Source organism: Symphalangus syndactylus, chromosome 3 (assembly GCF_028878055.3).
Source record: "Symphalangus syndactylus isolate Jambi chromosome 3, NHGRI_mSymSyn1-v2.1_pri, whole genome shotgun sequence".
In the NCBI taxonomy this organism is placed as follows: domain Eukaryota; kingdom Metazoa; phylum Chordata; class Mammalia; order Primates; family Hylobatidae; genus Symphalangus; species Symphalangus syndactylus.
Window position 1 is genome coordinate 105,594,173 of NC_072425.2, and position 27,181 is coordinate 105,621,353.

The following is a 27,181-nucleotide window of genomic DNA, read 5'->3' on the forward strand; positions in this document are numbered from 1 at the left end:
ATCTCCTGGGTAGTTGTTAGGCTCCCTAACATCTTCAATAAAATGACCACATTCTGTTCTTTCCTGTTCTTGATAGAATAAGCAAATTCCACTGAAGAAACAAAAGCCTATCCAATTTGACACAGCACATACTGAAGAGCACTCAAAAACGGACATGCCTTGGTTAGAAATTTCATAACATACATTGTGAAAAAGAGGGAAACACCTTAATTCATGTATTCTGTGATTCCCAGATCTAAATTTTCGCACTGACATAGGTTTAGTCACATATAAATTATAGTTTGCATGTGTGAGAATGAATGAAATTAATAGCCCTCACTTGTTATATCCAAGTCTTCTGAATTTTTAAGGCTTTAGAAAGAATATTGTTTAAAATAACCCCATACTCTACTCTATGATGGTCTCGATTCTTTCTTAGCTTGCCCCTCGCTGTATGAGACTGACTACTTAATGGATTTGTCACAGAGGTTTTCCTGGCTGAGAGATGATATCAGAGACTTTGACGGTGAAGCAGCGACAGGGGAACAAAATGATGGGCGAGGAAGCATCGAGTGCGGGCTTTGCTCTTTTAACTTTATGCCCAGTTCCATAATTGTGCTTTCAAATGTAATTTCTAGCTGCCAATTTACACTTTACCATGGTTAAAACTTATTTTTAGTTTCATTTCCATGAAAAATGTGCACTTTGCTCTTGATTGACAGATATGCTTTGACAGTTGATACAGGTTTACCCAGTCAAGGCTTGTTTTAGTTGAAGGTGAAAATGGAAGAGGGAAAAAAAATTGCTTCAACAGACCTCAGTATTTCTCTTTTTATTGCATTCGTTGTCTAACAACAATAATACTCATTGGCAAGAAATTTATTTACACTAACAAATTAAATTTAATCACAGGTATTGTTAGATTGGTCAGAAACCAAAGGACCACTGTGATATTTTGCTTGAATGCCTCTGAAAACCAAAGAGTAAGGAATGTCATTTGAAACTTTTTGAACAATCTATAGAGAAGTACATCTTAACCAAGCACAAGAGAACAATTCAGACGTGGCACTATTGTCTCTTCCATGCAAATGATCAGACATCAAAATGTACAAATTAAAAGCTTAGGTAACATGCTATCCATACTTATCAGACTTAAAATTATTTTCAAACAATTCTTGTTCTTTACTGATATACAAAGAAAGCTGAAAAGAAATCAACTTCTTACAGTGGAATAGAATTTATTCTCTTTTATTTTCAGCTGCCCAGTTTTGTCAGTAAGATGTAGCAGGTGTACAAGTGGTTGCGACACCATTAAAAAATATAAAAGCAGTAGTTATGGTATTAAATAATGTCGAAGAAAACATATACATATATATTTAAGGAATTTCACTAAGCACTAACTAAATTTCATGTTGTTGGGAGGTGTTATCTGGCTGGAGTGCCTAATTCTTTTTAAGGTAATTTAATTATTTCTTGCCAATTGTTCTTTCATAAATGAATGATTACATCCTTAACAGAAAACCCGGGTGTATAAATAATACAGCTGAAAGAAACAGAAGTGTACACCTTCCAACAACATACACTCCCAACCACTTGTGTTGTTTTTGGCAACAACCAAAATGCCATCACTTGCACAAAAAGTAAATAAATGATCATATGATGGCAACATTCATCATAAGAGAGCCAGTAGGCAGTGACTTTAGGCATCACAGCCACCAATTATGTCACTTTAGAATTGTGAGCAAATTCACAAGAACACACAGTGCAATTTTTAGCCAAGAAAACTGCAGTCTGCAGTTGAAAATGCCCAAAGCTGCATAAATTTCTTCTGAGCTCCAACTCAGCAATATGCAATCTTGACATCAAAGCATTAGCCAAATATTTGAGGAAATTTTCTTACTAAAATACCAAGTATCTGATAAATCAATTTTACCAAAATATATAAACATATAGAAGGATAAGTGCATTTAGTAGAAATACTTACAATAAAAAAATCTCTTAAAATCTATGAGCCATTCAATGTATACACAACACAAGAAGTGGCAATAAGGCTATGATTACAGCTCCAGGTCCTGACTGACCTCACCGAGTTCCATACACAATATATTTTTTAATGCCATGTGATTGTAGTGTGTGTGCACGTGTAAGGTGGGAGTTATATTCACACATATGTAGTTCTGAACACCTACACAAACGGCATGCACATTGTTGAGAAGTTGTCTGTTCTCTTATTCCATACATCTTACTCACTGTTGAATCCCTAGCAGTTTTGGGGTTGGGTTAGGGTCAAGCATAGGAAATCATCATATTTCTTTCCTTCTCCACTCTTGATCTGGAATCAGGTCACAGACTGTGCTGGGTCCACACGCTTACATATGTGAACCTTCAAGTAACTACCGTTCCCTCAATAGGCCCACATAGACATCACACACAAGCAAACAAGGACCCTCTGTCTACCATAAATAGAACTTGAAGCTTTCACTTTCCAGGAGAAGCTGATCTGTCGGCTTTCTCTTTGCCCCTCCAATATCTTAGTTGGGCCTATTCTATGCTGCTACTTCAAGTTACTCAAATGTGTTTTGTCTGGTGTTATTTTTTTCTCCAGTGTTTTGGACCAAGACTAGATTTCCTGAGACTTTAAATACGCAAGACAAATGCAAACAAAATCTGCCAACATACCCAGGCTGCTTTTCAGGAGTGAATCACTGAAGCACATTTGGATTTCCTATAACACTACTTTCTTTTGGGAATGTACAGCCCTCCCCCAGCTCCCACCCCCCATCATAATGTAATCCATTCTAACAGAAAATATGGATGTTTTGGCTGGGGGTGGTGGCACATGCCTGTAGTCCCAGCTACTTGGGAAGCTGAAGCAGAAGGACCACTTGAGCCCAGGAGTTTTAGGCTGCAGTAAGACATGATGGCACCACTGCAGTCCAGTCTGGGTGACAGATGACAGAAAAAAAAAAAAAAAGAAAATATGGACATTTTATTTCTGGAGTTTCTCCTTAAATGCTTAGCTTTAGAATAGTGCACAGGTACATCCTTGATAAAAAGTAAATTTGAAAAGATAGAAAAGGACTGTGCTTTTCTCTTCCATTTTACCTTTTCATTCTAAGACCACGAAGGTCTTTGCATTAAGTAGGTGACGTGAACCCTAGTGACCACTGCCCACCAAAATGCCCCTCATCTCCGGCTCTGTCAGGAGTACCTTTAGTTACTCAAATGCAAATATCTCAGTGTAATGATGGGGCTACAACATATCCAAAGTATAGATGGTTCTCTCAGGGTTGCTGGGGCAGCTTCCTTTAGAATCCTCTAGAACACTGTTGTTAAAACACTGGATCTCCTCTTGAAGTTTAGTCTGCATAACCTTTAACACTTAAACATGAATCAGAGTATCTATATAAATGCAAATTTTCATTTCCCTTTTATAAAATGCAATTTTCAAGCACATGTTAATTCTGGTGCATAACGAACCCAGACAAGTCTGTCTTAAGCACAAACTCTAATGGCCAAGGTGCTGCTAGATCAAACCACCTGTGACCATTTTTGTAGCTTGGGACTGGGATATTTTAAGATTTCAGGCTAGGGATGACTACAGGGTCACAGATAGTGGCAAAGGTAAATCTGGCTCCTCATTTTCCCTCTTGCCACTTTGTTTCCAACAAAAATGGAGCAAAAGGTGACAGTCCCATTTTGTGCCAGTTGAAAGCTGAGTTTGGCTTTAGTATCTATCATACTGCAATCATGAACTGCTGTGGGTTAAAAAAGCTTGTGATGTTGAGGGTGTGAAATCAATGTCAATCCCAGCTAAAGGATGAAAGTCACAGAACAGCTTTATTGTCATGAAACTAAAGGGGGACTTCATCAGGAGTGTTAGAATGGATGAAATGAGGTTTTTTCCCTAACTTAACATTCTGCAGTAAATTCCTGATTCAGGTAAAAAGAATGAGATTAGTATTACATAAACTGTGAGTTACTTGAAGGGAGATGGTCTTAAACAAAGTAATCTGTTACAAAACTAACATCCTTTAATGGGAAACCCTGACCCAGATACAGCTCATACAATGCTTTCTGTCTGCAGCTTGGCCTCCTCACCACACATTCCCTCCCAATAAAGCATAACCTATACCCCAAAACACTTTTGGCTATTGTTAGAATCATACTGAGCTCTCCTTTAGGGAATACAGTCCATAACAAGCAGATATTCTCTTTTTGTTCATTTTCTGATAATAAAAAACTGCAAAGTTTTTAAGGTTGATGAAATAACAATTCTGTGTTAAATTGTAAGGACACTGAAAACCACTAGCATTAAAGTAGGAATTGTGCAAGACACTGGAGCCTTGATTAGGTATCATGCACTACAGTCAATAAAAGAAATAATAGGAAAACAAAATGTGCACACGATCTGAGGCCTTTCACTTTGCTTTCATACCCTTAATCAGTTTACATCTTATGCTTTGTGGGGCAATCAAACCAAATGACTTTTACAATTTCATCCGTTTTAAGTGGTAATGTTAAAATAACTCATTTAGGCCTAAAATTACTATAATTTAACTTAAAAAAATCAAAATACTTATAATACTAAATGATTTAAAGTATTAAGAATTTGATTTATAACATTGTCAGTTGGACATTTATCTAAACATTCAATATACAAAGTTATAAAGAACAATACTTCTAAGACATTTAAGAAAATGCAATATAATAGATCATAAATTAGGTGCAAAACCAAGACACAGACATTTCCAGTATATACATCCATTTTCAAAGATTACCAAAGTGTAAACATAACTTAAGATAATCATCTTTCTATTTCTACTCTTGAATATAGTGGAACTTCCAGTCTGATCCAGGTCACTTTTTTCCAAAAGATAAGCAAAAATGGCAAAAATTTACAATAGCCAGCACTAATATTACCAGATTTTTACTAATTTAGTGTTTTAGTATTTGAAAAGTTTTGCCAAATTGTATCACTCATTAATAGTGGCTTCTTATTTCTCATGATGTTAATAAATAACAAAGCACCAGACATCTCAAGACATTAATAGAGTATCCAATATGGCAGTTTCATTATCATACCCCTAATGAAGACAGACAGAAGAACATAATGGTGACTTTGATAACTGTAAAACACAATGTTACTTCACGTCAACGTTTCTGAGGACTGAATGAATGGTCTGTACCTAATGACAAAAGCGCTGACGCATAACCAACAATACTCTGGCAATGAAAAGAAAACAGGCCTTGGGGGCAAAACAGAATTAAAAGTGTCTAGTTTAGATAATTTCTGAATTCAGATTTTCAGATAAGAAAAAAATCACACTGTTATTAAAATACAAGATGGGGCTACAAGGGAGTTCCCTTAATCTGTTACACTCAAAAGCCTTGCCCAGGCTTTAAATATGGAATACTTCTACTGGAAGATACGATGATGCTGGGAACAGAGCAGAGATACCCATAAAGTAAAAGAAGTACAATAGTGTCCAAGAATTCATGTGGCCTCAAGTCTTATTCTGAAACTTGTCCTTTGGAAAGTGGACAACCTCATTTTTAGAGTCAACGCAGCAAAGAGAACCAGACACATGAGCATAAAACCAAAACCCCCATCACATGAAATTTCCCAAAACGAGTTTATTTTCTCCTCCTTCTGCCCCAGTCTCCTGCACTTGACTTAGTTTGGTGAAATATGGAAATCCTTAATACTGGCTTAAAATTAGTATAAGTTCCTCCACTACTAAAGTGTATCCTATGCACTGCCTTAAACAAACTTTTTCTGTAAAATTGGAAATCTTTGAAGTATGGAAAGGAATGGCTCAGAAAAACCATTCAAAATCTCTCTAAAATGTTAACTGACAGTTCTTCTTTATAGGAACATTCTTTGTACTCAAAAACATTGGTTCTCTGGTTGAATGTTATTCAAATCTAAATTTCCTCTAACTGGTATTTCTATTTTTCTTAAAAGTACATTTGTTAAAACACTAACTGAGCCCACCTGGGAAATCTTGAGTAGAAAATATGTGATGAGTTCCTGATTGTGACATAGGCAGGCTGAAGACCAGCCAGAATGTTCCCCAGGAGAGGAAACCTGAAAACGGTGGTTTCCTTAAAAATCAATTTCCTGTTCAATTTCTTGGGTTGGGTGGGGGGAAGAGGAACTGTGTTGTGTTTGCCAGTGTTGCTGAAATGATGAACACACAGCAGTAGCAAGGTCAACAGATCCCAATATCCCATGGCTGCATTAATGTCTGATTTTTTTCTTTCTTGTTCAGCTATATCTAGAGGATAAATATTACCCTCAGAACCCCAAGGTAATACCCACATCCACATTCTTAAGGCTTTTGCTTTTTTCAGTGGTTAACAAATAGCTATAATTTCTTTTCTTTCTTTTTGATGCCTAGCAAGCAGAATGACTTGCTTGCCTTTTCCCTTAGTAGGTAACTACAGAGCAGACCACCCATGTTTCCACAGCGGGGTGGTCTTACTGTCCAGACTGAGAATTAAGAGCGAATCTTTCCCACAAATTGGAGTAGGTGTTGCAGCCCTAGAAGTTAAGTACTGGTCTCAGATCTCATGGCAGGGTGCTCTCTGCCATGCAGACATGTGCAATTGCCATTTCAGGATCCCACACTGAAAATTCACGGTGCTCCATCAACAACACCAGGGTGTGTCATGCTCTTGTTGGGTGGGGTCACACTAGTTCTCCAAGTGACAAAACACACCCAACACAACACAAGATGTTGGTAAGTTAGAGAAGAGCAAAACACAGCTACTTAAATGAAATCTCTGATTTCTTAATAAACCAAAAGTGGCTTGGGATTATTTCAGTAGTTAAAATTAAGAGTGCATTCTATTGCAGAAAAGGCAGTTATTCAACACACAGTTCCTCAGCCGGCCTAGAGCCGCATTACCCTTATCATTTAGTTTCTTTTTCATCCTCTGGAGGAGAGCAGGGCAGGAAGAGGTGGGGACTTCTCTTGGAGCATCTCCATCACCTGTAAGAGGGTATGTGTTACTGCTCACCAGCACCCTCGGCTGTAGTTGATGTCATCTTTTCTGTCTTTTTGGACTTCCTCTGCATTTGCTCTTGTTCCTTTCTCCTTAGCTTTTCTCTTTGTTTTTCCATTTTCTCTTGGGCCTTCCGAGCCTTCTCTAGAGACATCTTCATTTCCTTGAGTTTCTTTTTGACCACTGCTCGGTCCTGGGATGCTGTCATTCCAAGAGCCTAAGAAAGAAACACACACACAAACTGAATTTGAAAACCAATGAGCCCTCTGATGATGTTAATATACCATATGTCCAAGTTTGTAAACTAATTCAAACATAGAAGAGGTAAGAACAGAGGAAGAACTAGTTATATTTGCTAAAAACCAACATACTGGGGGCTACCCTTTATTTTTTCTTTTGTTCTTTGAAGTCCCTTGCAAAGTATACCCTAAAGCTCATTAATTAAATGCTTTCCAAATTAGTAATTAATGGGTGAATGAATGGAAAAAGGGCACAATTCTACTTCTCCAACCTTTGGGCTGTAGACATTTACAGGTAAAGGTATTGCTAAACTCATCAATATTTTCAAAGCATAGGAGTGAGCACCTGCTGTCACAGAGGGCTCCAAGAAGGGCAAGAAGAATTGAAATGGCTTCCTTTCTGCCAATGTTTTCATTACAATGAGAACCAAAAATGTCTTTGGGGCCAGAATGCTCGTGTCAGCATGACTAGCCATTCTTTCCCTGTAGGCAGACCTATAAAGGAAGCTTGATTATAATGAGGAGGTTGCTCGATGAACTTAGAATTCAGAATAAGGGGAGTTGCTTATGTACTTTAAATGTTTCGTGACCTTCAGAATCAACAGCGGGATGCATCTATCTATCTCCCCAACAGGGACAGCCTTGTCAATGGGGCCTTCATATTCACAAGCTATTGATTGATCTCTAACCTTTTCAAGACTGTCAAGAGATACTCATCTGCCCGTCAGCCCAGCAGGGGGCTGAGGCGGGGGTGGGGCTTGGAGGTACATGGAGTTGGCTGTAAGCTCCTTTTTCCCTTTCCCAAAGGGATGGATGCCACCTTGGTCTCTAAGAGAGATGGACTGGACAAGTGGAAATGAAAGTGCCATGGAGGGGAGGGAAGATGTGTATACATATTTGGGGAAAAAACTTCTGGGGAGAACATCATCCCAGTTTGGGAGTGGTGTGTAAGGAAGAGTGGAGGTGAAGGAGAAATGAACAAGGAAAAGAAGATTCGTGGATCTGGGTCTCAATTCTAATGTGATGAAAAAGTCCACAGTGGCCATTATTAAAACTCATACTACATCAGATGTAAGGAGAGTTAATATATGGACCATGTGTTGCCAGGTGGAAGCAATGGAGTGGGTCCCTCGCTCTCCTAATCAGCAGCCCACCATTTGATTTAGAACTCCTGATGGACTTTCTGAGACTTCATTTACTACTCAGAAAGAATTCAACATCCTTTCTGCTGAATGTTGATGAGAATTACCTCTCAGATATGCAGAATGCTCTTATCTAATGAAAACATTTTAGGTGATATGAGTAATACAAATTATACCTGGTAACCTAAGACAGACATATAATTCTTTACCTTAAGTTTATTTCCATCCAACTGCAGGAGCTGCTCTCCAGTGATGTTTTGGGCACTGAATTCAGATACATACTGCTCCAGATTTAGGCTCATTAACCAGTGAGAAACCTGCTGCACACTCCATTCCTGAACGGCCCGATTCTGACACTGACTGTGTTTGGGAGACTGTCCATCATCAAGGATCTGAGATAGGAATGTCACGTAGTGTTAAAGGACCAAGATACTATGGCTCATATTATGCTATCAAAAGGAATTTCTTAACCTATGAGAGCCACATTTATGTTTAAACCAAAATATGATAAGCTAATGGTTCTAGTGGTGTTAGAAAAAATACTTATTACCTATATGTTTTTATGTTTTTGGAAGTTTTAGAAATTCCCCTTAATAAAAAAGCACCATTACTAATGTAGGAAGTTTAATATTGAAGAAAATATACTAATGTTGCAAGCTTTTACATCAAAACAGTCTGGACAGATTATAAGATGTAGAAAATAAATATTTCATAAATCTCTATATGCAATGCATCATTTATCCTCTAATAGACATTGGAATTTTGTAAAAATATATTAACAAATACTGAGGTATCTTTCACTTGGGAGGGGAGAGCATTAAGCTCTCAAGCCTTCTTAGGGGAAGTTTCACAACCATTATTTCATTCGAGCAGCAAGCAAACTGTGAGGAAGGTAGGGCAGATAATACCCACCATTACTTTCAAGAAATGAGGAAACGGCTGGGCATGGTGGCTCACATCTGTAATCCCAGCACTTTGGGAGGCTGAAGTGGGTGGATCACTTGAGGCCAGGAGTTCGAGATCAGCCTGGCCAACATATTGAAACCCACTGTCTACTAAAAATACAAAAATTAGCCAGTGTGGTGGCGCATGCCTGTAATCCCAGTTATTTGAGAGGCTGAGGCAGGAGAATTGCTTGAACCCAGGAGGTGGAGGTTGCAGTGAACCAAGATTATGCCACTGCACTCCAGCCTGGGCAACAGAGTGAGACTGTCTTAAAAAAAAAAAAAAAGAAACGAGGAAACTGAGGCTGAGAAAGTCTATGTGATCTGTCCAAGATCACACAGTTAGTAAGTGGTAGAGCTCAATAGTTAGGAGTTTATTCCAAATTTCTGGCTCTGTCCACTGCAGAATATTCTTTTTAATAGTACAAAGGGACAGGTTGGTTCCTAGACCCACTAAGCTGACAGGAGATGAAGTTGATGATAGGTCTTGGAGGAAAGACAGGAGTCACCTTGGTGACCCACACAGGGAACACAGAAGAAGGGATGGGGTAAGCTGAGATGAAGGCAAAGGAGAGGAAGAAGAATGGACCATGTCAATGTAATGGTGATGGGAGATAAATCAAGGAACTCTGGAGGTGCAATGCGGAGATCCTCTTAACTTAGGAACATCTTTTAAACTAAGATATGACAAGGGCAGAGAGTAAAGCTATTTAACACAAGGAGACCCTTCCCTACAGAGGAAGGTATTCTTGTATTGTCTGATTTTTCAGTCATCTCCAAAGAGAGAAAAAGCACATTCAAACAATAGCACACAAGCCACCACTCACAGCCCACTGAGAGCTCACCTCGTCATCTATCATATCCAGGCTCTGAGTGAGGTAGCAATAAAAGAATCAAGAAGAAAAGTGTTACAGAAACAGGAGACACAACATATATAGTACATAATTTAATAAAATTAAAATTGCACCAAGCTTGAAGAATACGGGCAGAAAAGCTTACAAGAAAAAAAAAAGTTTTATGAATAAAAAATCATGTTAGAAAGAAACAGTAAGAACAAATATTTAGAGCAAAAATATCTTTATTTATGGTACCTTCTGTCCTCCACCCATTTTTCAAGGAACTAAATCACTAACCTCATTTCCTGACTCTCTTGTACACATTTATCTCCTGATAATTTGTAGCAATACTAATTTTGACCCTTGTTTTTAAATAAATGGTTCTGACGCTATTTTCCCTCTTTATCAAAACGATTGATTCTCAATCAGAGACCTCACCCTAATCAGAGGCAGTATCAGAATCCTGGGGTGAGGGTGGTTGTCAGGGGAGGCAAGGGAAAAAAGGAAGGAGTAATTAGTAAACTTCTATGTGATTTCTGAGCTGTTCCCCCATGTTTAACTCTGCACTGCCCAGCCTCCCCATAATGTGTGTTTACATATACGTGTAAAAGGGGCCCCTGGAAAGCTTAAGAACAAGACTTTGCTTTTGTGTTGAGAAAAGGAGGGAAAGAAATCATGAAGACTTCATATTAAATATAAACCATAGTCCTGATGATTTCTATGCAAGATCTACCCTAAAAACATTTTCCTGGTGATGGTTCATGGGTAAAATGTCAGAATTGACAAAGCAGTTCTGTCATAGTGCCATGGAAGTACCTCATCTGATGACAGTGCTAAGGACTGAGAGAGCCCTGGTGTTTTAGGTTCTGCTCCTAAGCCGCTGAGGTCTGCTGAACTGGTACTGCTGGGACTGAAGTCATCATTGAAGGTAAAATTCTGTAAAAATAAATGAAGCTCAGTGTTAAATGAGTGCAGTGAGTGAGCAAGAGGTAGGTGTGTCTACAAGCTCTAAAAAGGCTCTTTTAAACAATCTTAGCAGAAATTCATGTATGATTTGGTGATGACCTTCAATGGGGCAGCGGTTGAGAATGCTGCACCTTGTGTGGTTGAGGAAATTCTGGGTGCTTTCTCCATGTGATGAAAGGATAGATGTTTTAGAGAGACAATTCTTCAATCGCTCTTCAAGGGTACAGAATTCATTATCCTCTGCAACTGCTCAGAGGAATAATATTAATAAGCCTATCTTTTTTGACCCTAATCGTGATGAGTAACAGTGTAAGTAAAAATACAAGATGGTGTGGAGAGGCTGAGTTATTAGGAACAGATGGCAATTCATATTAGAAAGGTAGCTAGAGCACCCCCTGGGAAGGATCGCTTATTGTTGACCGTGATAAATACTATGAGAAATGGCAGATCCTCTCCTGGATGTACCCTTCAAGATGATGAGTTCTGGGGGAGGTCACAGCCTGACAATACACTAGAAGTTACATGCTGAAATACAACTCTCTCACAGCACCAGCAGAGCATCAGAGAGGCTGCCACACAGCACAGAGACAGGTTTCCAAATAATCACCTGGGGGTTGGGGAGGTGGGAGCGTGTAAATAAAACTTCCCCAGAACTTCATTAAAATGTTCAGTGGATGTGAAAATCAAACAACAATGACTATGTAGCTGCACTTGTAAAAACATTTTTAACCAAATCTGGAGTCTCTACAGTGCAAGCTAATGGCAGAATTCTTCGAATAGCATTTAGATGCCTCAGATGCAATAGCGAAAACGTTTCAAGACCAAAGTGATGTGCTGCTGTTAAAACTTCTTTTGCTAGTAATTCTAAAATGGCTGGATTTCCAGGAACTCTAAGCACTTGACCAACACCATCTTGTTTCTATTCCATTTCCTTAGGAATTGGATTGGACTGTTAGTTTTCCACTAGGTTCTCTTATACTGGGTTTAGTTGGTTACCAAAAATAAATACCATGCCAGAGGCTGGAGAATTCAGTACCAAACAAACTCCAAAGTTTGCTAAAACTTCAGAAAACAAGTCCAGGTTAGAGCACATGGAGCTGGGCCAGCAGAACATTTAAGCGGCAGGACATTTAACATGAACATTACCATTTGGTACCCCAGTCAAAACCCTTTGAGCTGTTGAAAAGATTTAAATTGAAACTGAAAAGAATTAAATTCAAGTAACATTAATCACGTTTCTGTTTGAGAAAGAAAAGCGAACACAGATAAAAGGAGACCAAACAACGTGTGAAAGTCAGCCACCATACGTGTTTCAATAAAATGTTAGATAAGTTTGCAGTGTCATGCTGGAAATAACCATCATGCATTTAAAAACAAGGAACACCCATGCATATATTTCCTAATTCTGTTAAAGAACTTTGGTGATAGAATTACACAGCAGTTGTTCAACACAGAAGTTTGTTATTAAAAGAAGAAATAAGTAAGGATGCTATGTCATCATTGGTTTGTTTTAAAGAGTTTCACTTAGATGTACTGAACACATATTCAGTCCCAAATTTATTTGCTTTTCAGTAAATCTTGAGAAGCACAGTGAAATAGTTTAGTAATGTAATTTAAAGTAGAATACTGGGTAAACAGATCTATCATTCTGTTCTATGATTCAAATGCATCTTTCCCAGCATGGCTTAACTGTCAAACTGAGATTAAATAGCAATATGTGAAGAGATAGGCAAATCAAAGAGTAATGTACAATCTACGATGAAACAGTATTAAAGAAGGTGATGGTTAAATGAGGCTTTCTTTTCCCCACATAAGAAATACCATGCAATGTTTATTGCAGTGTTATTACATTGGTTTCTTGGATCCAGACTACAGACATAAGTTGAGAATGCCTTCCAAAGATTGAAGAAGAGGAGAGATTTGGGTTTCTCTTGTTTGCTTTTGTAATCCATGTGTTTTCTACCTTGGACCCCTTTTTATTTGAAATTAGAGTCTCAGGAGAAGGCTGAAGGGAACTTGTAGGTGCAGGCAGGTTCCTGAAGGAATAGGATCCTTTCCGGCTGTCATTAAACCATGAGAAAGGCATGCAAGGGGAACGAGTGGAAGTCTGAGCTGTTGAATGTGGCTTGGGTGTCCAGTTTTCCAGTCTGCCTCTGAAGATCCTGTTTTGTGAAAAGAATGGGTGTGTTAGATAAAGAAAGGGCAGTTAAAAGACCTACTGAACCAAAGGACTCTGAATATAGTTTGAAGTAACAATTTGAGAAACTGTTCTATTCAACAGAGTAAAAAGTTTGCACTTTTGACTACAACACTAATCTTAATAGTTACCTTTTTGCCTCTAAATGGATTCTGTGACAATGATCAACATTTTCGTATTGCTATTGCCATGGTGAATTTTTATAAAACGTGCCTAATAAGTGTACATAGATGAATTATAATCAAGGAGGGGCACAGTCTTTTAGGAACTGCTATTAGGTTAATCATCAATGCATTCCCTTTATCTGGGTGACATGCTTCACGGCTAGGGACATTAGCTCATAAGCAGCATTCTTTCCTGTCTTCCTCTGGACTTGTGTTCCCAAGGGTCTGAGACTTAAGAAAATGATATATTTAAATAACTTTGAAATTTCAGGGTTCATAATACTTTAGGTGGAACACATAGCTTATTGGTTTTTCACCAGAATCTTAGTGCCTTTTCACAGGAGGCGTAGGAGATCTGAAGTCCTCATCTCCCACTTGGAGGGCCAGGGTTTACCACCTCCTAAGTACATGGTCTCAGGCCTTCTCTCGGCTTTCAGTTCTCCATCTGTAAAAGGTGGATATTTTTATGTATCTCATGTGTGTTTATTAAGAATTAAGTGAGATAATATGTGAAAGTGCTTAAAAATTGTCAATAGTCTATGTTTATTGTTTAACATTTAAAGGATTCGAAGGCATTTGAAGAACACAGTTTGAAAACAGATTTTTTTTGTCTTAATGTAGGTTCTTTCATATCTGTAATTATCTTTTGGTTAAGAGAAAAAATGACTATCAGAAACCAAAGTAGGAACGGGCAGCAGTTTATGTGCATCTTGGAAGAGGTCAGCCTTGCCATTTGATGGAATGCCTATTATTTGATAGCTGCTGATACCACGATAACACAGAGATTCCCTTTCAATTTAAAGTGCCTGGACACTACAGCCAGACAACTTCTGTCCCACCACATGTATACTGAATTTCAGTCTTCTTACATCTCATTTCAAATACATTTTGAAATATATTTCCAGTTTATATAAATAGTATAACACTTAACAATTCCCATTTATTTCCAAATATTGTGAGAATTGAATGGGACATAAATGTAAAAGCATCGTGTAAACTGTAAAGCAAGATACAAATGTAAAGGGATTATAAGACTGATAACTAAAGAGAATGAAGAATTCAGTGAAGTTCTGATAAAATATTGAGATCAGCATGCTGGGGGAACCAGATGTCATCCTACACATGGTCTACACTCTAGGTGAGGAACTCCAAAAACATGAATCTGGTTGATTATATAGGAGAGGGAAAGCTGTCCCCTCTGCAGCCTCTGGGGAGGGTGGAGGGAGAAATCTTATCTCCTTAATGTAAATTCAACTTGGGAAGGATCTTGGGCTCTGACCCTTTGGAATGTAAACATGTGTCTCCAGGGAAAGATATGACTAGTGGCTCCAGCTTTACAACTCTAGGAATGTCTCCATGGAGATGGTCTCATTCCCCTCTTCCACTTAGCCTCCTTAAAATGTAACCACATTACCTCTGCAGAGGTCAATCTCTCTGGAGTTCTATCTATGCACCCACAATTCAACTTTTGTTTTCTTTTTTTGAGACAGGGTCTCGCTCTGTAACCCAGGCTAGAGTGCAGTGGCACAATCATGGCTCCCTGCAGCCTGGACCTCCTGGGCTCAAGCAATCTTCATACCTCAGCTTCCAGAGTAGCTAGGACTTATAGGCATGTGCCACCGTGCCTGGCTAACTTTCTTATTTTTTGTAGAGATAGGGGTTTATCATGCTATTGAACTCCTGCCTTGGCCTCCCAAAGTGCTGAGATTACAGGTGTGAATCACCACACTCAGCCTCATAATTTATTTTCTGAGTCTTGTTTTTTAGCTTAGGTTCCACATTCTAGTAAAAATGCCTAGAAAGCTCTAGCTGTGCAGAAACATATAAATATTTTCTCTGTAGTCCCATACTTTTATAATTGGGTATCTCTGAGGAAAAACTGGACCTGACGATCATTATTCCCTCTGGTTATAGATGTCTGAATCAAGGGAATTTTTAAAAGAGTTCATCCACAATTTGCAATAAAATATAGTAGTGCTTAAATATATGGATTTTTTTTACAGTTTATAAATAGGCCATGATTAATGACAGCATGACAATGTTGTCCTACTCCCAGTGAACAGTCTTTGTAACAATGCTTTTAGAACAATCACTATTACCTTTAAAAGCAAATAGGGAGAAAATAAGAATTGTTTTCTACTTGTGGTCATTCCATTGCTTTATTTGAAAAGGACTTTTGGTAGTCCAAATCCTGTCCAAGCAACATTTGAAAAGAAAAACATCTGAAGGTCACATCTAATTAAACTCTTTCACAACATTTTCACTGTCGGAAAAATATTCAAGACTAATAATTCCACATGGACCTGTGTATCCAGCACTGAGGAGGGTCTTGAGGCCATGTGGTTCTTACATGTGCGGTGAAGGAGATCATGGAAGCTGGGCCTCTGGTGATACCCAGAGGCTTTCTTTCCCTAGCTTTGCACACCAAGTAATAGGAAGGAGGAAGAGCCAGACAGAAGGCAACGAGAGGCCACTTCTGAGACGACACCTACATCTCTACAGTGGCAAACCACCAGATTCAGGGATATTTTGAAGAATATTTTTCAGTTTCCCATGAGGCTTGGCTGTGCCCCTGCTGAAGCTGTATCCTGTATCTCTCATTCCTCTATGAGTATCTGTGATTTTAAAACCCCATGAACTGATGTAACCCCTGGGTACTTGTTAGTATCCTTAAAGAACTGAACAGTCAGTGGTATGCTTTCATTTCTTGGACCTAAAGAACATTCATTTAAAAAACGAAATTTTTACTTTAAAATTACAGACCTATCAGCTTAGAAGACATGCTTTCTAAAATAAATGTCAATTTCCTTCTGAATAAATTGAACTCTTGGGCCCATAATAGAAGCAGAAAGGGTTTGGCAGCAGTTATTCTATGTTGACCACTCTTATAGTCTATTTCACTTTGTGGAGAAATCCATTAGGAATAACCTAAAATCCTTCTTTCCTTTCTTATTTGCTTCCTCCCTCCCTTTCTTCTTCTCCTTCTCCTTCCTTCCTTTTCTTTCCTTTTCACCTTCCTTTCTCCCCAAAATCGAGATTGGTAGAAATGAACTCTTGATGAATCTGAAAATAATTTTTCCAGTGGATCAAAATAGGTAGATAGTCTATATTCCCTTCACCTTCTTTTTTAGCTATAATTTAATGGCTTGGTATCATTTTTGGAAAAAAGAGAATCATAAGTCACTCCTAGGAACTGGGAGAAAGAATGGCTTCAAATTCAGTTTTCATAATCCAAAGATACCATTTCAGAGGTAGCTGTTTCCTGGCATTTAAATGGTTTATGTAATATCTCTTATAAGTAATGAACTCATTTACATATATCTTGAATCCAGTGTATCCTGGGGCTGGCATCCCAAAATTAAATTGCCAGCTAAACATTCCAAGGTGATCTTTGTTGTTGTCATTTTAACTTTGAATACAGGTGTGTGAAGTATTCAGCATCTAACTGGATGTCATCAAAATATCATTAAGAGTTCAGAAACTGCCAGAACAGATGAAGTATAAAATAAATACAGAATTTAAGCCAGGAGTAAAAGAAGTTAATTGAAGAAAATTAGCTGCAACCAGAGGAAGAGTTGCAGACTTGTATTTACCTAAATCGAATGAAGTAATTCTAAAGGTTCTAACATCCACCAAGGAGTTTGAGGTTGTAAAGCTAGCCTCATCTAAATGGGATCTAGAGACCCTAATGGATAACAGCTGTGAGAAACATGGCCATCTAAAGCTCAGGGAAAACCCCCGCCCCCTACTCAGACATATCCTGCTCCCAGATCCTGAGTTCTGATCTAAATTTCTAATCAATAATAGTTCATCTGAGATGGTCACTGTGGTGTTCAACTTTGAATCATTTGAGATGGTGAAACTGTTCCCTTAATGAGTCTTCCCCATACTGAAAAGGTTTAAAATGAAATAGAAGAGGATCATGTAAATAAAATCCACACTATCAAAATATAAATGCTAAGTTTAAGAATAACAGATATATTGCTTAGGTGTTTAAGAACATTTGTATGAATAGAAATCTGAAAGAGAAATGTGTCCACTGATTCTATCTTAAAATGTTAAACTCATTTTAATGTTCTAAACTCATTTTAAATTTGAGTTTTTAACACACACAATATATTAAGCACTTTGATAACTATATTGGGATGTTCAGAGTCACTACAGTTAAACAGTAACTTATTAGATTTTCAAGAGCTTTTTTAAGTATGGAAAAGTGTTTGCCTGTTAAGAACGTAAGTTTGTCAGGCTTCAGGCATTTGAAATACTGTACTTAAAAAGAAAACTGAATATTAAATTGATAAATGCAGCTAAAAATGGGCTAGACAGTTATGGGGAATAAGTCCAATCTACTAGGGCTAAGCTGACATTCAAAGGTCTCCCTGAAAATGACTACATTCACCGGGCCAGGCTTAGGCAGAGATGAGGTGTTTTTCAACTCACACACACATGCTCATCTCCATCAATACTTCTAAAAGGTATGTTTCCAGCCAGCTCAGATGATTCTTAAGCAGGGGTTTTGCTCTTACTCAGCAACAGGGGCAGAGTGGACCCTCCAGGTACTTGTCATAGGATATAATTTCAAACTCACTGTCATGCCATGATTTATCTAAAGCCTCTTTGAGAGAAATAGCCTATGAAGGACAGCCTGAAGTATAATCCATATAGCCCATTCATTCTTCAAGATATGACAAAAGTCATCCTTGGATGAACAAGACTGCCAGTAAAATACACAAGAAGAATGTCATTTTGTATCCTTCCCATCAAACCTGCTTTAATAAACAATGATAACAATAGACATTTTTATTTAAGGATTTGAAATGTACTTAAATGTGACCATCTTAATCCTCCTAATAACATGAAGAGGTATATGAGGGGCGGGTGTGTGTGAGTGTGTCTATGTCTCCATTTTACAGACGAGAAAACTGAGGTACAGAAAGGTTAAGTAACCTGTCCAAGAAGTAAGTGGCAGAGTTGAGATTTCAACCCAGGCTTTTAACCATATTAACATTGTGTTTTTGGCTTTCACTGGACGGTCACTCTTATACTTACTATGAAGATGTTATTGAAGATGTTGTATTTTAAGTAACAATTTTACTTACTTTTTAATCTAACTTTTCCCTATTCAATTTACTTTTTAATAAATTATACTGTTAGGCCGGGCGCGGTGGCTCACGCTTGTAATCCCAGCACTTTGGGAGGCTGAGGCAGGCGGATCACGAGGTCAGGAGATCGAGACCATGGTGAAACCCCGTCTCTACTAAAAATACAAAAAATTAGCCAGGCGTGGTGGCGGGCGCCTGTAGTCCCAGCTACTCGGAGAGGCTGAGGCAGGAGAATGGTGTGAACCCGGGAGGTGGAGCTTGCAGTGAGCGAAGATCACGCCACTGCACTCCAGCCTGGGTGACAGAGCGAGACTCCGTCTCAAAAAAAATAAATAAATAAATAAAAATAAAAATAAATAAATAAATAAATTATACTGTTGTAGCATATGTACTTTTGTATGTAAACAAATTATTTTGGAATAACGAGGAGTAGAATATAAATAAGTAAGAAAATAAACAATAAATGAATATGTGCTCACTCATAGACCAACTGAATAATGGGATAGAAATTAAAGGAAGATTTGTTTTTCATGGAATCCTATAGAACAACACTATCCAAAAGAAATATAAATGAACCACATTGTAAACTAAAATTTTCTAGTAGCACCATGGAAAAAAAAGAGGTAAAATAATTTTAACAATAATACATTTTATTTACCCTCCAAACCCAAAATATTATTTTGACATGTAATCAATATTATAAAATTATTAAGATATTTTATTTTCTTTTTGTTCATACTAAGTCTTTGAGTCCAGCATTTATTATTCTCCTACACATATCCCAATATAGACTAGTCTTATCTGACTAGAGGCAACCATACTGGACAGTGTACGCAGAGGTGAATGGGAAGTCAGAGCCATGCAGTGTTAGCCCAATCCACTTACTTTTTGGCAGGAAACCAAGGTCCCAGGAATTCAGAGACTTGCCTAATGGAAAAGTAAGGACTACTACCTTGGATTCCAGCTCAGTGTTGTTTCTGTTGTTCACACTTTCTACTTGAATGCAAATTCATTTCCATAGAAGAGTGCCATCTCCTTTCCTTATCATTTTCTCAACATACTATCACCTAGCCCCATCTGAGATACACATATCTCACAGAGTTTTCCATTCCATGACTACACTGGAAACTTATCTACAGAGCTCCAAAGTAGATGCTCTACTGACATCAGTGGCTACTTACTCCAGAATATAGAATAGGATTTTATTTTACCCTTTGGTATATATTTTAAGGGGTGAACAAGCTCTGACAACTAAATGTTTCCTGCTTTTGTTATCTGCTATGCTGCCTGTTTAAAATCAGAATGTTGGCTGGGTGTAGTGGCTCGTGCCTATAATCCCAGCACTTTGGGAAGCTGAGGTGGAAGAACTGCTTGAGCCCAGGAGTTCAACAACAGCCTGGGCAATATAGCAAGACCCCACCTCTACAATTTTTTTTTTAAGCTGGACATAGTGGCACACACCTGTTGTCCCAGCTACTCCGAAGGCTGAGCTGCGAGGATCACTTGAGCCCAGGAGGTCAAGGCTGCAATGAGCTGTGAGTGTGCCACAGTACTCCAGCCTGGGCACCAGAGTGAGACACTGTCTCAAACAAACAAACAAACAAAAAGACAATGCCACTGAGCACATATTTGAAAAGGGATGGAACCAAATCATATTTCTTTGTTGGGTTTGTTTATTATTAGCCTCATCCATTTTCTCTAGTTGTCTCATGTTGCACATGTATCTGAGTCATTATGTAACCACAGAAACACAAGGTAAACTCTTTATAGAGAGGAAAAAACTAAAACCAAGACCAAATAGTGAAAGTCTTGCCTCTTTAAAATCTAACAGCCATAGGTTATAGCTGACCAATTATCTTATCAGAATCTTAGCCTAATAAGAATTGGATGAAATGCTTCAAAAGGATAACAGTACTCAGTCCAAGGATCCTTCCCTCCTTTTTCTGAGGAAGTCTCCCAGGGGTGGTGAGTGTATTCCCAGTTGCCCACTACAATCATAGTGCGACCCTGCAGCTGATGGTGCTTACAGCTCACAGACTTTCAGGACCCTGAGAATCCAACTCAGTTGCATTAAGCTCCTAATGGGAAGCAATTCTGTTCTTCCTGGGATAGGTTTTATAAGGTTCTGTACCCATTATCAATCTATACAGAAGAATACAGCTGTCAATAGATTAGTGTTAACCAATTACTATGACAGCTCGAAATTTTTTTTCTTGCAAGAGAAAAGTATCCTTCTTCTTTCCTTGTTCTTCTATTTCAATTATATGAATTCCTTTCCATCCTGCCAAAATTCTACTATAATTACAAATAATTATAAAACTATGATTTTTTTTTTTTGGATATGCCAATGTCATAACAAGGTTTGAGGGGGGCCATCTCACACATGCCTGTGAACACTCAGTCATCACACTTAGGAACTACAAAAGATCAAAATCATGATTCTAATTAGAAACTAGTTTGTAGTGTGGGTATGTGTACAATAATTTCTGACTGCTGAATCAGGGAGACTCCAGAGTTTTGAAAATACAGTGGTGGCGAGGCAACCAATCTAGAAGTCTAGCTGTGGGTTCAAAGCAGGCATCGGCTGTGGTGAAGCAGTGTGCTGATGGCCACCTGCCCTTGACAAGCTGTGGTTTTGCCTATAGTGAGGTGGGTGGGCACTCACCAACACAATCAAGATTGGCTTGACTTTCATTTGTGATTTATACAAGGAGGTGATCATCTCTGGCTACTATGGCAAAATTCCATCAAACACCCTCCCCCTTTCTGGCTGCAGGTGCTTACATCCCTCTCAGGTGGTGCCTCAGATGAGAGGGAGTGACTGTCTTCAAAGCCCAGAGACCAAAGGAAGGACAGTGTCATTTTCAGTATCTGAGTTTCTCTCCCATCGTGTATTTATGCATCTCTTCCTCCCTTAAACGGTTTCATTACTTGTTTTTTTCCCTGAGTATGTTTGATTTTTTTTTCTATTCTTAATTTTAACACACAAAGTGGACCATTCTCACTCCCAAACCACACAAAGTTAAACTACTTTCAAGTTGCATACAGCCTCAGATTTACCTTTATTTTCCTAAGACTGTTGTCCTCATTATGAGAGCACTCTACCCTTTTCCAATGTACAGTATAAAGGAAAGCCACACTAACAAAGATAATTAATTTGGGAATTCTCTCTCCTCATCTCCCGCCCATTATGCTCCTTTAATGCTCCTTTAATTCCAAGAAGAAGGTACAATTTCTCACCAAGGTGTATGTCAGAAAAGAGAAAGAAGAAAAGTAAACAGCAGTGGACAACCTATGAAGTGGAGAAGTGGTCCCTGCATGATTTTATAGTCTTTTATTTTTAGTGTGTTTCTTCCTTAGTCTATGATATTGAGATTATTTCCAAATTTCATAAAGAAATTTAAGCATCATTAGATGCATAAGTAACTGAAGGTGGCATAGTATGTTGGAAAAACATCTATATAGGAGGAGCAAGCCCCAGGTTGACATTAACTGCCTACTGCATAACCCTGGGAAAATCAATTAAATTCTATGAAGGTAAAGCTCTTCATCAATAAAGTATGGTATTATTATCTATTCTTCCAATCTTTTTTTTTTTTTTTTTTTTTTTTTTGAGACGGAGTCTCGCTCTATCGCCCAGGAGTGAAGTGGTGCGATCTTGGCTCACTCAAACCTCCGCCTCCCAGGTTCAAGCAATTCTCCTGCCTCAGCCTCCCGAGTAGCTGGGATTACAGGTGTGTGCCACCATGCCTGGCTAATTTTTGTATTTTTGGTAGAGACGGGGTTTTGCCACGTTGGCCAGGCTGGTCTCAAACTCCTGACCTCAGGTGATCCACCCGCCTTTGCCTCCCAAAGTGCTGGGATTACAGGTGTGAGCCACCGAGCCCAGCCATCCTCTCAATCCTATAAGGATCAAATGAAATGATAAATATAAAACTACTTTGTAACTTGCAAATAATAATAAGGTAATAGTAATGGCAATAGCAGCAAATTGTTATCTTTATTATTCTTGAATACCTCCTACATGCCGAGTATCATTTTAAATGTTTCACGTGAAAACTTATTGAATCCTTACACTGACCTTATGTAAAAGGTACTGTTATTACTCTCATTTCACATGAGGAAATGAAGGCACAGAGGGTAACTCACTTGTCCAAGATTTAAAAGTTATAAGTAGGAGAGCCATGATTCAAATCCAGGCAGTTGGGCTTCAGAGTCTGATGCTTTACTGACTCCCTATACAAATCTCAGCTTAAAATTATATAATCTCAGAAAAAAACTGGGAAAATTTGACAACATGCTGTTCAAAGCTCACTCTTTATGGGAAGGTCTTTATTGAAGACTAAGCATAGTTGATAGTGCCACAAAATCAATTACATAGCCAAGTGCAGCAAAAGATCGTGGTCACTCCTACATACATGTGGACAAGACAATCTTGAATGTCAACAAGGTACTTAAATGCAAAATGATTATCCTTTTAGACTTTATACAATGCACTAGCATTGTGGGTAGCCAGGCAAAAAATCTGAAGTATCACATAAATATATCTGATATTTCTGAAGTATCACATAGATATATTTGTGCTGAATTTAGATAAACACTTATTGAAATGGTTCATGTGGCCATAATTCTGCAATTAAGAACCAATGGATATGCCCAAGGCTAGATGGAGGCTATAATTGGAGTAAGACCAATATAAACTAATTGTGCAATTTTTCTTCCATCTCAATTCTTGGCATATCACTTTAGCTCAAAGATACTGACCACTGATTTTGGTTAACAATAGAAGAGGGGCCCAGAAAGTTTAGGTATAGAAATACATGTGTTCTTAATCACACAACCGTACCTGCTACCTGCAGAAAACCTACTGGCTTCTTTTTCTTTTTCTTTCCACTTCTTTCCCTTGTTGGAATTCCTTCGCAAAGGTGCCCTATAATGACAGTATGCAGTCAGAAAGGGGAAGTTGAAATTTTCTCTTTCAATCCTCCTTTTACAGAGGGCTTTCTTTTTACATCATGAAGTGCTTACCCCAGATCCACAAACTTCCGCTTAATTTTTCCTCCTTGCACCGCCAATGAACTGGATGCCCTTAGTGATCTGGGATCTTTGGCATTATCTAGGATATACACATTTGTGAAAAAGATCAATTATTATTATTTTTAAAGCCATAATTCAAAAGCCAATGCATTTCTGAATCTAAGGGCTTTGCCTAAGTTCCTAATTGTAAAATAAATAATCAATGCCTTCTTATACGACCTAGGAGACAATAGTTACATTGAGGAACTCTCAGTTAAGCAGGGGAGGTCCTCTATAGGACAGAGGCTCAACATCCATCACAAAGAGTTTTATCTTCAACTGCATGGGAATGAACAAGGGAGAATAAACACTATCAAATCATCCTCTGCATTCAAAGTAGGGACCAACATGACTTTTGTTCCTTCTCTGGCTCCAAATTCTTGGCTTCAAGTGCCTGGGCGCTGTCCTCCATTCCTTTCTTGCCTTGGGGTTGTAGTGCCTTCTAACAGGAACCTAGCCCACTTCTCCCATATTTCCAAAGCCCAGCGCAGAATATCACCTCTGAGAGTCTGGGAGATTTAAGTCAGAGTCAAAGTTTTCTTCTCTGGCTCTGCTTTGCTAATGGCCTGTGGCCAGTCCTGGGACAGAGGAGAGGGGGACATGGGGGAGACTCCTTAAACAGGGGCTCAGCTACAAAACATTTATATCTTTGAAAGGGCCTTCTTAATAGTTAGGTTAGAGCATAACTTGGCTGGTTCCCCTTAATGTGAAAGATGCCAAAATCTCCTGTGTTCAGAGCAGACTGATCTTTGCCTCTTTGAGGTTTGCTAGGACTCTCAAAGGTAGCAGCTGCTGGGGAATGGGGACCCTCAAAATGATACCAAAAGCCAATAGGAAGACAGGCTTCGCAAATGGAGTTCAATGTCAAGGTGGGAACCAATTCCACTGGTGGCACTTGTTCCATCTCAGACAGGGTAGACAACTCGTATGGCTCTACCCAAACTACTCAGCAGAGGGTACTGATCGGTATCATGTTTCAGCATATCCAATTAGCTCAGATGATTAACAAATGCTGTTTTAAATTTGATGTTTTTTATGTGTGAAACTCTTCCTCCCCAGTTCTCTGCTGGTATCTGTTTTTCTGTCTCTTATCTTTTAAAATGTGTTTTAAATTTCTAGGAACTTTCTAGTATGGAAGGCAAAGAGAATGGCCCTCTTAAAAAAGTGTTCAATTAACTTTGCAGGTTAATGTTGCTCATGATTTTTGTTTACTTCAAGAGAAATTTCTAAACACACATCGACATACACCTTTAAAAAACATGAAGTACACACACAGTTAATAGATAGCAGTCTAGGTTCAAAGCTCTCAAGCAGCACAGGACACTGACAAATACTCCAAGTGTTTTTAGCAATGAGCTTTTCATATTTTTAGTTAATGATACTTAGATTACAATAAGCAACTCACTGAAATGTACATAATGAAATACAAGAGTCAGAAATATGTCTGTATCAAAAATCCACTTCAAGCCTCAAATATTTATTATGCATATTTGCATCATTACGCTTTGGGTAACTGAATTGTCACAGATGTGACATAATCACATAAAAAAATCCATAGACATAGACATGGCACAAACACCTTCTAAGGTGATTTTACTAATGGATTTTTTTTTTTTTAAAGCAAGATTTAAATTTTCTTAATAGAAGCTGAAGAAAAGAAAGTGTCAAATTCTTCCAGATCAATCCTAAAGCAACTCTTAATGGCTAGGACTATGCAAAGTTAAAAGGAGACTGCCTAATTATTTCCTGAATTAGAGGTAGCTGGGAGATGTTATAATGAGTGCTGAGAAGACCAGCTGAGGCAATGTACACGAAAACACTCTGTAACCTATGAGTGTTGCAGTTATTTGGATATCTCGTGACTAAAAGCCTGATTCTGCCTAGCACAGAGCCTGGTGCTAGGCAACCTTACATCTTTATCTCACGCATTTGCCAAAGTGTGTTCCCAGGAACACTGAAATGAATGCTTCCATAAGGCTGACGAGGTTAAGAATAAGGAATAATGTACTTTCCCATTTAAAATTGATCAAATCCATCTTTAATGCACACTAGAACTTCTAGTCTGCATAAAATCCAACATTAGATTGGTATGATTTCAGGAAAAAAGAAACATACATTTTGTTTATTTAGCTCTATGTAAGACTTCTGTTAGGCTTTTTAAAATCTCTCCAATACTACCTTTGTGACCAATTATACATCTGAGCCCCCAGATTGGGTGCCTCAACTTAAGCTGTGGCAACCTGGTTTTCATTTTCAAATAATAAATGATCTCCTGATTGCCATATCCTAAGGTCTTTTACTGGACTGCATCTCCTTAATCTCACTGTAATAAGATACTTGACTATCTCTTCCTTTATAATGGGGACTCCCAAATCTACCTGGCAGCCCTGACCTCTCTCTTGCGCTCATGACCTCCTCTGTTAAAAAAATGAGTTAATCCTATTTCCCCCATCATGTTCCTGCTTTCCTATTTTCTGTTAATGACAAGACCATATGTTCTGAGGCGTGAAGCCCATGATAGTTTTGCCTCACTTTCTTACCTGTTACCTAGTCAATGTATGTCTCAAGGGTCCTTGAATCATTCTTTCCTGTCATTGTCTACTGCTCCTCTTTAGAGGGCACCACCTCACAGGGTCTCCTAACTCAGCTTCTCCATACCTGGTGGTGTCTTTTCCTTTTTATTCCTCTGGTCAAACTTCTTGTGGTTTCCTAGTAATATGGCAAGTTATCTAAGATGTTTAAATTCTAAAGCTATATACTTAACCTACCTGCTCACTTCTGTGTGTAACTACTCCACGCTGCATAAGCGAACTGCTTCAGCCAGGCTGGGATAGCCTTGTTCCTTTAAATCACATGATATGTGCCTGTCTCTGTTAATGACATCACTTTACCCTCTATTCCCTCCTTACCTACCCTTTTTTTCCCTTAAGTGCTTTGACAGCTATTCTAGTTGTACTTCCTTGGACAGGTTTTGTTTACCAACCTCAGCTGGATGCAACCTCTCTCTCTTCTGAGCATTGATATAATTGTACTCTATCTATACTTGCAGAGGCCCAATGCCTTTAATAAGCAATAAATCCTGTAAAGCTTTAAAAAAGCCAGTTTCTATTTACTAGGACATTAATTCAATGTTTTGAATTAATGTCCTAGTAAATTTTTGAACACTATTTTTGAACACATGTTCTGGGTCAAATAATGTGTTATTAACCACAAAAAAATTAGAATAACAATCCCTAGTAATTGTGAGTAGAAAATTGATAGTGTTCAATGTACTTTATTTAAACTTGACTGAACAAAGGCCCATGCTATGTAAGCCTCAGGACCAAAACTTTAGTATTAGGTTGTTTATGTAACAGGAATGAGGAAAATATTTTCATGCCTTCTACTGGCATATAACCTGTTTTACAAATCTCTAGAAAAAAATCTTTTACTTCCTCTAATTTGATATTCAGTTAGATGCTTATCATTTAGCCAGTCATAATGGGACTTTTCCATCCTAATTTCCACTGATGTCCCTCAGATATG

At 38.3% G+C, this 27,181-nt stretch overlaps 1 protein-coding gene and 1 pseudogene across 5 annotated transcripts in view; both read right to left on the reverse strand.

Moving 5' to 3' along the window:
- Positions 1-796: 796 nt before the first annotated feature.
- The window catches only part of PPP1R9A (protein phosphatase 1 regulatory subunit 9A), a 425,821-nt gene continuing 399,436 nt past the window's right edge, over positions 797-27,181 (reverse strand). The window contains exons 14-20 of one of the 5 annotated variants that reach the window (XM_055272657.2): positions 23,609-23,696; positions 23,427-23,510; positions 13,081-13,279; positions 10,968-11,087; positions 10,161-10,184; positions 8,581-8,763; positions 797-7,207 (exon numbers count right to left, since the gene is read on the reverse strand). In XM_055272657.2, coding sequence (XP_055128632.1) covers positions 6,995-7,207; positions 8,581-8,763; positions 10,161-10,184; positions 10,968-11,087; positions 13,081-13,279; positions 23,427-23,510; positions 23,609-23,696 — 911 coding nt within the window. In that variant the 3' untranslated portion in view covers positions 797-6,994. Of the gene's footprint in view, positions 7,208-8,580; positions 8,764-10,160; positions 10,185-10,967; positions 11,088-12,966; positions 13,280-23,426; positions 23,511-23,608; positions 23,697-27,181 lie in introns of all 5 variants that reach the window. The other 4 variants (XM_063634668.1, XM_063634663.1, XM_055272659.2 and 1 more) reach the window with 4 other exon arrangements.
- On the reverse strand, positions 20,914-21,008 carry LOC129480004 (uncharacterized; annotated as a pseudogene).